At 46.5% G+C, this 12,274-nt stretch overlaps 1 protein-coding gene across 1 annotated transcript in view; it reads right to left on the reverse strand.

The window, feature by feature from the left end:
* The window catches only part of Gapvd1 (GTPase activating protein and VPS9 domains 1), a 148,024-nt gene that overhangs the window by 99,113 nt on the left and 36,637 nt on the right, over positions 1-12,274 (reverse strand). The window contains exon 6 of the mRNA XM_037413633.2: positions 8,995-9,115. Within this exon, the coding sequence (XP_037269530.2) occupies positions 8,995-9,115 (121 nt within the window). The remainder of the gene's footprint in view (positions 1-8,994; positions 9,116-12,274) is intronic.

The following is a 12,274-nucleotide window of genomic DNA, read 5'->3' on the forward strand; positions in this document are numbered from 1 at the left end:
ATTTGCGACCTCCATGTAACAAAGTAACAGCTAGAGACAACCTAGATACAGTCGAATCTCAATGATTCGAACATGAAGGGGCCCGAAAATTTGTTCGAATTAAAAGAAGTTCAAGTTAATGGAAGCTAAATGAACAGAGGGCTCACCATGCCGTTGGCGCATGTGCGTTGAGCTAACACACGAGAGGGAAGCTTCAGAAGACTTACATTTATTGACAAATCACAGGACATCAGTCATTAATTGAAGTAATCGGTAATGCACATAGGGACATGTTTGCCTTGCAGCGAATCAATCGATTTCGCACGCAGTTTGCAAAGCATTTTAACTTCGGCTTCAGCGTTCTCCTGGCAGAAGTAGCGCACGGGTAAGTACAGCGCCAACACTTTCTAAAGACGACGGCAATGACTGCGTCTCTGCTGCTACACTCTGCTTCGCAGCCGGAGCGTGGCCAGCACATGACACGGAAGGAGCAGCGTCTCCTCGCGGGGGAGGAGCAGATCGGCATTTGAGAGAGAACGAACACTCCGTGGCATTTTTTTTTTTTTTTTTTTCTCTCCTTGCACGCGGCGTTGGAAGGACAAGGGTCTCTATGTTACATGGCAGGGACGAGAAAGGGGAAACGTGGCACCGGCCCAATGCAGATCGGCATTTTAGAGAGAGAGCCAACACTCCGCGACAGCTTTCTTTCTTTTTCTCTCTCTCTCTCTCTCTCTCTTCGTGCATGGCATTGAGAGGAGAAGGGTCTCTAAGTGGCAGGGAGAGAAAAAAAAAAGAAGCGTGACACAGGCGCATCGCAGATCGACATTTGAGGGAGAGCAAACACACCGCCGCAGCCTTTTCTTTCCTTTTCTTCTTTTCCTCCTTCCTGCGCAGCGTTGAGATGTCGGAGGTGCTGTCGCGAGATTGGGTGTGGTACTGAGAGCATTTTTGGAGTGTGGTATGTTCGAATTACAGGGAATTTTCGCCCATTGGAATACACATAGCTTTGACTAAACCACAGCGCGAGTTCGAATTAACTGGAAGTTCAAATTAAGCGTGCTTGAATTAATGAGATCCGACTGTACATAGGTTGCTAGCAATAAGATTAAATCGCTGCTCTCAAATTTACTCAACTCCTAACGATATCTGCTGTTATATTCAAACAAGCAGAACACACACATGCACCATCTGGAAAAAGAGTAAAGCATGAACAAATGTTCAAATCATCTTCAGGCCCGCGTGAACAACCAGTAGTGGACAAGCTGGTCTCATCACGAATTTTCTTACAAACATGTACTTGATGCATTCACTTTATCTTTCGGCCTTCAAGGGTTAATGCCACAGAACTGCAGTTACCAGAAATAACTGTGTGCTTGCTCCAACAGTCACGTAGAAGTATCAGTTCTAATGAACTATAAATACTAGCAGTTATTGGTGGTGGTGTGGGAATACAGTAGAGCCCATATATAACGGCCTCACATAAAACGAACTTTTGCTTAAAACCAACTAGGTGTGTGTGTGTGTGTGTGTGTGTGTGTGTGTGTGTGTGTGTGTGTGTGTGTGTGTGTGTGTGTGTGTGTGTGTGTGTGTGTGTGTGTGTGTGTGTGTGTGTGTGTGTGTGTGTGTGTGTGTGTGTGTGTGTGTGTGTGTGTGTGTGTGTGTGTGTGTGTGTGTGTGTGTGTGTGTGTGTGTGTGTGTGTGTGTGTGTGTGTGTGTGTGTGTGTGTGTGTGTGTGTGTGTGTGTGTGTGTGTGTGTGTGTGTGTGTGTGTGTGTGTGTGTGTGTGTGTGTGTGTGTGTGTGTGTGTGTGTGTGTGTGTGTGTGTGTGTGTATATATATATATATATATATATATATATATATATACACATATATATATATTAAAATAGAGGTGTTGTACGTCGAGAAAGCTTCAGACGCAGCTTGGCGAAAGGTGCTTTATGAGGCAGGTCTGGCTAATAGCGAGCGACGTGTGCGAGCTACTACTGCAGCCACCGATTATCATCATCTTCTTCGATAGCAGCAGAGCGTCTGTCATTCAGATTCATTACAATTACTCCCCGCGAAATAAGGAGCTATCCTGGCGACCTATGGACAAGTAAACACGGGAGGGTCGTAGTAGTGCTTAAGTCTCGAGATGTGGACAATTTCCTGGCCACGACGACGTTCGTCAGAAGATGATTCCAGTGGCTCGATGAGGTAATTGACCCGTGACGTTTTATGCAGTATACAATATGGACCACGATACTTGGGGACCCACTTGGTAGAAAGGCCAGGTGTAGTAGAGGGGACATGCAGCCAGACGAGCGAACTTGGATCGTAGGAAGTAGTGTTAATTGATGCGTCATGGTGGTGCTTTTGGCGTCCATGGTCTTGTGTTGTGAATGATCTTGCCAGTTGGCGGCATTATTCAGCGTATGTAGCGGCTTCGGACAGAGTCGTGGACTCCGAGAAGTCAGGCACAAAACAATGATGCCCATAGTGCAAGAAGGTTCGCATCCGTAAAGGAGGAAAAAAGGAGAGAACCCAGTAGTGCTTTGAATGGCGGTATTATAGGCAACTGTGATAAACGGGAGCACTCGGTCCCAACTGGAGTGGTCTGACATGGACAGCACGTCAGCGAGGGTGCGGTTGAAGCGCTCCGTCATTCCATTCGTCTGGGGATAATAGGTGCTTGTAGTGCGGTGAACGACGGGGCACTCACGCAGCAATGCTGTGATGACGTCTGACAAGAATACGCGACCACGATCACTCAGTAACTCTCGAGGTGCTCCGTGACGTTGTGAAGAACGAAAGTCGCAACGCCTTTTGCTATAGATGAAGGAAGGGATAATGATGATACCGCGTGAGGTGGTCGACGGCAACTATGATCCAGCGGTTACCATCTGCAGTGTTGGGAAGGGGACCATAGATATCAATGCCGACACGGTCAAACGGTCAAGAGGGGCATGGTAAAGGTAATAAGGTACCGCTGGCGTGATGAGGGGGAGTCTTTTGTCTCTGGCACGCCGAGCAGGCCCGAACCTACAGTCGAATAAAACGGTACATGCCACGCCAGTAATATTAGAGCCGTATGCGAGAATAACCCCCGAATGCAGAGATGTTACTTGACTCGTACTTGACTCGTTCTTGACTCAAGACAGTCTTGCCGATCGCCATAAATCGTTCTCGAACTTGCGGATGACTTGAAGGCGACTTGGCTCGGTCGAAGTCAGGACAAGTTTCAAGTCAGCTGCGGGGCTAGCTTGAAAGCGACTTCACGCGTTATTCCAACATGGCCGCCTCTCGAATGGACGTCGCGTGAAAGGTGGCCGCTTTTGAGTTTGCTTGCCTCGCCATAAGCGTAGCATTTTTTGAGGCGCACTGCCTGCCGAAGATTCTTGGAACCGCTTTACGTGACCAAGGAAATCCGATGGAGTTGTACGACGAGCAACAATTCCACGCTAGGTACAGATTCATGAAAAACGCCGTGGGGCAGCTGCTCGTTATGTTGCCGCTCCGTGAAAGTGGGGACAACCGGAGACAGCCCGTGCATCCAGTGTTACAGCTACTGATGGCTCTCAGGTTTTACAGCGCTGGCACATACCAACCAGTCACCGGAAATTTCGTCCGCATTCCGTAGTCGACAGTGTGCCGTGCAGTCGGAAAAGTTACGCTACTCATCGCAAAGCACCTGTACGCGATGCTGGTGCGCTTTCCGCAGTCGACGGACTGTTATGAAGTGGCTGAGTTCCCTTGCGTTACAGGTTGTGTCGACTACACACACGTGCGTATTAATAGCCCCGGTGTCGACAACGCCGAAGTGTTCCGTAACCGCAAAGGCTATTTCTGTTTTTATATAACACGACGACATTTTCCGTCTCTTTCGGTAAAAAAAAAAAAAATCGACTCAGTGCTGTGTCCGTGTGCCTCGTCTATCCTTTCGTCCCGTCTAGGGCGCTGTTTCTCGCTCAGAAAGGCATCGCTTGTAGCACAACGCTACGTAAAATAACACACACATAAAAAAGTGGTGCCCCTATCACGGGTTTTTTTTATCCACATCACCATCATGCAGCGATACATTGCTGCACCCCGCGAGACAGAATTCTGCTGAGGGCAATGTCCTGACCCCCGCTTTTTCTCTTGTTTACCAAGCTCAACAAAAGGATACGAATCACATTTGTTCCCAGAACTTGTTTTTTTTTTTTTTCATAATAACTGCGACCTAGCCCATTACAGGCATGCACACAGGCGAACAGAGGCAAATACCGTGAAAATCACGTCACCTCGTGAGCCAGGTCAGAACAAATACATGCCATGGTGTTCGATTGAGAAAAAAAAAAAGTCGAAAGAACCCAACGCGATGCTTGTTTCGCCTCCAAACAAGCAACCGTGGAGAAACGCGCCGCATTTGTGTGGCCCCTAAAACCAGCGGGAAACGAACGCTTTACAGAAGCAACACTGCGCATCGCTGTGGTGGCAGGCACCACGTGCCGATCGTTAGCCGTAAAATGGCAAGAATATGCTTGTGGCCCTTCGTTATTATAGTTATTTCAAAACGTATGGTCTTTTTTTGGTGTAATGCGTGCCTTACGCGAACAACTTCATTATTACCCTCGTTAGCAGACGAGCAGCGTGTTTCTGCTTTAAAGCTCGTTCTTGACTTGAGCAAGCAAGACAGCCTGAGCATCTATGAAACGCGAAGGCTGACTTGGGCGTTTTGAAGTCCGCTGCTTGCTTCGCGCCGACTTGCTCAAGTTAAGTTGAAGTCGCGAGCCAAGTAACATCTCTGCATTCGGGGGTAAGTCTTCAGGAAACCTGCGTGGCCACATTTGGGATCGTCATGAAACGTGGAACAAATTTCGGATCGCAGATGACGTGGAATCACGAGTAGCCACTGACGTCCACCGGGAGCGTAGTTGCATTGGTACAGCATGTCGTCGCGAATGATGAAGTGTTCGACTTGCCAGCGCAACGTGCAAGTAGGGAGAGAAGCTGTCCGCTCAGCCAGGATGTCTAAAATCGAAGCAACTCAAGGGTCCTTGTGTTGCTCAGATGGCATGTCGGCGATGGTGACGGGAGTGGCATCACAGATGAGACTTATGCAGCAGGCAGGGTCCGGGGGTAGGGGCGAACGGGAGAGGACGTCTGCGTCCGAATGTTTCCGACCGGAGCGATAGACCACGTGAATGTCATATTCTTGAAGGCGTAACGCTTATCGGGCGAGGCGACCACTTGGATCCTTCAGTGACGACAACCAGCAGAGCGCGTGGTGGTCAGCCACGACGTCAAAAGGGTGCCCGTACACGTAAGGTCGAAATTTCTCTATCGCCCAAATAATCGCAAGGCATTCCTTTTCAGTGACGGAATAGTTGGTTTCGGCTTTGCTAAGAGTTCGGCTTGCGTAGGCAACCACGTACTCTTGGAAGCCGTCTTTCTGCTGCACAAGAATAGCGCCTAGCCCGACACCACTAGCGTCAGTGTGGATCTCTGTGGGTGCCGATGGATCGTAGTGTCGCAGAATAAGCGGCGACGTGAGGACGCAGCGCAATTCATTGAAAGAATCGTCACAGGTGGCAGACCAGACTTAAAGGTCCCTAGAGCCGGCGAGGAGCTTGGTCGAAGGAGCGATGATCGTCGCGAAATTGCGGACGAAGCGCCGGAAATAGGAGCAAAGGCCTATGAAACTTCGGAGCTGTTTCATGGTGGTCGGTTTGGGAAATGCTGAAACAATTGTAACTTTGGCAAAGTCAGGAAGAATTCCGTCCTTTGAAACCACGTGGCCAAGGATCGTAAGCTTTCGAGCGGCGAAATGGCACTTCTATAGGTTCAGTTGCAGCTTCGCGGCGGAGAGACAAGCGAGGACTTTCTCGAGGCGGGTTACATGGGTTGTGAAATCAGTTGAAAAGACGACAATGTCATCTAAATAGCAAAAGCAAACGTTCCATTTGAGGCCTCGAAAGATAGCATCCATCATTCGCTCGAAAGTAGCTGGCGTGTTGCAGAGGCCGAAGGGCATGACTGTGAATTCGTACAGCCCGTCAGGCGTGATAAAAGCTGTTTTCTCGCGATCGGCCTCTGCCATGGGTACCTGCCAGTATCCAGACTGCAGATCTAAAGAAGAGAAAAATTCGGCTCCCTGTAGGCAATCCAAGGCATCGTCAATGTGTGGGAGCAGATACACATCCTAGCATGTGATTCGGTTGAGGCATCGGTAGTCCACGCAGAACCTGATGGATCCGTCCTTCTTTTTCACCAGTACCACTGGAGAGGCCGAGGGACTGCTTGACGGTTCGATTACGCCACGTTTCAGCATATCGTTGACCTGTTCATTGATGACACGGTGTTCGGCAGTTGACACACGATATGGAGGCTGTTGTAATGGTGTCTTTTGACCGGCATCTATGCGGTGAACAACAGATGACGCTCGACCTAAGGAAGGCTGATTGTGGTCAAAGGGGGCTTGAAAACGCTGGAGGAGCTTAATCAGTTGTTCCTACTGCCCAGACGTGAGGTGGCAATCACTGGACTTGCGGAATACATCCATAGGGTCATTGGCGTCAGTTGTGGGAGTAATGGCATAAGTAGGTAGAAATGGCTTGTCTGGATACATCGAGTCTTCGAAAATAGGTCACTGGCTCGAATGCTTCGGCCACAAGAGAAAGTTGACACGCAACTTCTTCACGGATGAATTGTTTCATGTGGGGCAGTAAGACGGTGTGATCCGTAGCCACGTCGTGCGCGAGGGCAGAAACTTCAGCTGTATCTTCAGCGGCCCTGCGCATCGAGACACGCTGCTTACGCAACTCGTCATACTCCTGACAGAGCTGGACAACGTCGGTGACAGTCTGTGGGTTCCCAGCGACGAGCATCTGGAAGGTATCGTCGTCAACTCCTTTGATGATGTGCTTGATTTTGTCGTGTTCGGTTAGAGATGCATCGACGTGCTTGCAAAGAGACAAGACATCTTCGATGTAACTTGTATAAGTCTCGTTCCTGCGCTGGACTCGACTACGCAGACGCAGTTCCGTGCGAAGCCGGTGCACGGCGGGACGACCGAAGACCGCGGCGATGGTGGTCTTGAAGGTGGACCAGTTGGTGATTTCGCCTTTGTGGTTTTTGAACCAGAGGCTGGCCACATCAGCGAGGTAAAAGCGCACGTTCGTAAGCTGGTCGCAGGCGTTCCATTTGTTGGAAGCGCTTACGATTTCGTACTCGTTGAGCCAGTCCTCGACGTCATGTTCGTCGTTGCCGCGAAAAATTGGTGGGTCGCGTTGCCGAGGCACGCCAGTACAGTATACGGTTGGTGATGGGGCAGCTTGAGAAGGGCCAGGAGCAGTCATGGTGAATGCTGAGGGTAGCGTCCTATTGCGAAGTTCCAGGTTGATGAGAACCCTGGCTCCTCCACCACTTAAAATATAGGTGTCGTACGTCGAGAAAGCTTCAGACGCAGCTTGGCGAAAGGTGCTTTATGAGGCAGGTCTGGCTACCAGCGAGCGGCGTGCGCGAGCTACTACTGCAGCCATTGATCATCATCGTCTTCTTCGATGACAGCAGAGCGTCCGTCATTCAGATTCGTTACAATATATATATTTCACTCTCAAGCCCACAGGTCCAGAAGAATTTGCTCTGAAATTATTCAATTCGACACCCACACACAGGAATTGAGAGCAGCCTTCTTGCGTCAAAAGTACCCCGAAAAAGATAATTGACAATGCCATTGAGCACGCTCGCTCTTTGGACCAAGAAGTAACAAAGAAAGAAAAAGACTGAAATAAAGATATAACGTCAGCGGCAAATTTAATCCTCTCATACTCCGCTGCCGCCCCCCAGGTGAACTCTATACTAAACCACCATTTCAACTTACTTAAACAGAGTAGTCACCTCTCTGCCGTTTTTTAGACTCCACCCAAGGTGGTTTACCAAAGATATAAAAACCTGAGAGACTTACTGGCCAGAACGAAAACACACAAATCCGACCACTATCAGGGCTGTAGACCGTGCGGCAAACCTCGCTGCAGGGTGTGCACACACATGGTGACCACCGATACAGCCAAAGCATCTTGTTAAAACTTTGTGTGCAAAATAAAAGACGACCTTAACTGTGACTCGGCCAATGTAGTACACAAAATTCGCTGTGAAGTGTGCAAACAGGAATATATTAGACAGACAGAAATTGCGTTCCGTTTGCGCTTCAACAACCACAAGGCACACGTAAAGGGCCTCCTTAATTTGCCGTTCTCCAAATACATCAAACTGCCTCGTCACTCTTTCGAGCGCATAAGTGTCATACTCCTACAATCCGGCTTCCAGAACACACGGGAGCGCGAACAGCGGGAGTCATACTTCATAAAGAAATTCAGATCTCTTGTCCACAGAATCAACGAGAGCCCTGGGCAACCGACGTGCCTCCGCGAAGTCTCATAGAACAGAGAAAGTGAATTAATCAATTTATTTATTTATGCATACATGAATTCACACACATAGCATGATCAATCTAGGGCATGAAAATAAACGAATTCGATGCTACGTGCAACAATCAGCGCATGTCAGTATTATTAGTTTTTATTTTTTTTTTCATGTTTTTTATCCTTTTGTTTATGCTTTTATTTGTCCATTTGTTAAGGAATACCCATTCATTTATTTCGAGTATTACTGGTTATACGATTTTCTGCAAGAAGGGGGAGACGAGATGAAGAAAGGGGGGAGGGCACATTTAGCTTTGTATCATGGCCAATGTTTTCCTAAAGCTGGAGCGGGTTGTATGTACCTTCTTGTGTGTGTACGGCCGGGCATCGCGAGCCGACCGCCGAACCACCTGAACTTTAACTCAATCCATATGTGGCATGCAAGAAAGCGGCAATTTATTCTTCACTTTTCCCTTTTTCGTTGGTCGCCTCCTCTGGCGGTGCATCTTATCTACCCCTAGTGTTAATACACGGATTACCTGCCCACTTTTGGCAGGGCTTAGCAAGAACTATGAATTTTAGAAAACAGCCTGAAGAGTGCCCCTACCAAGGGCCACATGTCTTCTTACCTTTTGCTGCTGTCTGTTTGGATGAATCCGTAGACAATGGTAGCGGCTCAAGTAGAGAGTTAAGGGTTTTCTGATGATTGCTCTCACACAGTGGCCATGTTACATTTCGTAAAAATGACACCTATAGAATAAAAAGTAAAAACAAATTATTATTTGATGTGTACATTGTATGAAGACACACTACCATTTACACTTGCTAGCTGTCCATGTATGAGCACACGAGAACCACAGGTCTGCTTACTAGCAACAGTCTTCCATATTTTAAATAAAGAAAAGAAATAAAGAGAATCAATGAGGCAGTGATTTTTGTAAGTGCTCACTGCTGTGCATTGGTGACATTTTTGGAGTGCACTATGGTACACAAAAGTGTTGTGTAGTGTTACAATGTAATTCCAAAAACAGCCCCAGGAATATAAAAATAGCTCTCCCTGTTTCATGTATCCCAGACAATTACCAACTTCCCAATAAATATATTTTAGAGATTATGCAAATAGCCCATGAAAACAGCAATGATTCCATACAAAAATGCAAAGTGAATACTGAAGTGCTAGCGGAGAACTAGGCTCATGACAACAAGTGCCTCCTCAGCTGTCACAATCAAAATACACACCTCATCAATACTCCTGCATGTAGAAGTTAAACAGATGGCATACCTATGATATTCTACATATACATACAGTGTGACCCTAGGTATAACACTTTCATACAACTCCTAAAGTGTCGTATTAGTAATCTGGGCATTTCAGAATCCAGTCAACGAAAATTGCATCTGTAATGCACCGTTTCTTTTTGCATAATTGTAAGGAGCCTATATTTAAACTGTAGGCCAATACCTTCAAGTGATCAGGAACCAAAAGTGGCAGAAAGTGAATGCGAAATTAACAGTGTAATGTAAGTGCCAATGAAGCTTTATTTGTGACATTTAGCACACTTTGTGTACTGCAATCCACACCTCCCAATATGCTAAGGTGTTATTTTCTCAGTTGAAAAAAAAAAAGAAATTAATGAGTTTCTTAGAGACATTTTTTGAGCCAAGCATAAAGAGGCTCCTTTCAAAGAGATCATCAACAGCATCACCTACAGACGACTCTTCGAATGTTGTAGATGCTACATAGCACATTTGTGAATGTAGACACAGGCATGGCAGTATCTACGGCATTGTTTTCATATGAGATAACAGCCAGTATAATTGCAACGAGGTGACGCCTCCTTGCTAGTATTTTCTCATACAGTCCACACAAGACTGGGAGCCGATAGATGCATGAGAAGTCTTGTTTGGTCTCATGCAGGATGAGTAGCAGCACTGGTAAAAGGCTCTTGTGATAGCACAAATTTCATGCGAACTTCTCTATAATGCATGTACAAACATCTGTAAACCATACAGTATATGTGCCTTCCAGTGGCTTATCAGTTCAACCTTCTTACATGCTTTTCATGTGCCCTGATATCAGTAGCTTCTCGTTATGAGACTTCACATTTGATGCATCCCAGTGCACCAACAGCACTCCGGTCTTGTGCAAAGATAGCAAGCAAGCTGCTGGCTATATGCGTCATGCAGCATCTCATTAAAGTACCATCTCCTAAATAGACCACCAGAAAATACTGATTCTGAACCTTACTGTTGTCACCATTTCCTCTGACAGTGTCACATAAGGTGACTGTTTTTCCCAGTCATTGAATTATCCTTCTTTACCAGCATGGTCTTCCAACAAAATTTGTGGAATCCTAGGCGAACTGGTTTTTCATAGCCTTATGCTGTTTTCAACTTCTTCAATAATTTTCAGCTTATGCATCATTTCTGTACAATATTGTGGCATCGTGTGTCAAAGTTGCCTGTTATATCACAAGACATGATAGGTAAAGAGAACTCAGTTCCATGATTGTTAGAGCATTCTTGGCTATTGGCTAACAAAGTTAAAACAAAACATGGAAGTGTTCATAGCATTGGCAATAAAACTGTGTTCGCGGCATTAGCGACAGCCTAACATCGGCGATGTAGTGTCATCTCCCATCACATAATCGCAATATAGCCCATGTTGCGATAGGTTCAGATAGGATGAGGGAAGGTTCATTGCGTATTCAACTGAAACCTGTGAACTCCATATCAGTTTTCAAAGAAGCACTAATAAAGACAAGCCATTTTTATTTATGTTGAATTCCAATGGCGGAGTTAGAGCAGCCGATGGACTCTGCAAGCGAGCACTCAACTTTTGCGCAGAGCAACACCTCCAAATCCTCGATTGGAACACAATCCACACTGCCGGAGCAAATATAAGGAGCAAGGAAGAAGTGGAATCCTTCAGTTGCCCAGAATACCTTGCGTGTAGTATTCCATTCCGCTAATTCCACTGTCAAATTCTGTTGAATTACTGCTTGTACGCAGTTGTTTCAGTGTCGCTGTCCCTCTGCAACGAACTGATTTGCCCAGTCGGGCATTTCGTCCACCATTACAGCAAAAACACTTGACAGCGGCAGCACCCCCAAGCGGGCGATTAGGGGTCATTCACACAGTGGTCAAACACCCTGTCTCGTCACCGTCATGGAAGTATGGCACGCCCAGTTCCGATCCACTCCACCGATTTCAGTAGAGCAACTTTTCCTGCTCCTCAAAGTCATCCTCTCTGAGTCCACTCCGACTCTCTCATTTGAACACTTCACTCCCGCCCTCACTCTGTCATTAGAACACACTTGCTCCAAAAGGAGCAGAAAAACTTGATCTGACTCCGCCACTGGAATTCGACATCAGAAAAGTCATTTAAAAAAAAGACATTTTGCATGCTCAGAACAGTGACAACAGAAGTGCATCGTGTCATTCCTGGGCACCTCAGGCATGTGTATGGCAGAATAAAAAAAAAACCTTCAGCTGCAAGTCAAGCATGAAGGTTTTTATGGTTCTAAAATGAGTAAATATCCAGACCTTGCAGACAGGCTAGCCAAATCACTTTTTAAACAATATAGTGTATATATTTATGCACGTAATAAATTACAGATGACCTTCTCTTACACAAAGGAAACCACCACACCAAGTAAACATTTATTTCAACAATGTATACTCTATGCGATTGTTCTGGCCATGCTTTAGAGTGTATTATTACTATGTTCATTATAATTCAATCATAAAAACATACCTGTATCAGGCATTCTTTTTAAAGGGCCAATAAACAGGCTCCGACTTTTTTTTTTTTTTACACCCCCATATAAGCTCGGAAATTCATAGATTCGACCACAGCGATCACGTTTCCTGAATATTACAGCGCTGCGCACCGCGCAGAGCCTCTAT

Source organism: Rhipicephalus microplus, chromosome X, assembly GCF_043290135.1.
Source record: "Rhipicephalus microplus isolate Deutch F79 chromosome X, USDA_Rmic, whole genome shotgun sequence".
Classification (NCBI taxonomy): Eukaryota; Metazoa; Arthropoda; class Arachnida; order Ixodida; family Ixodidae; genus Rhipicephalus; species Rhipicephalus microplus.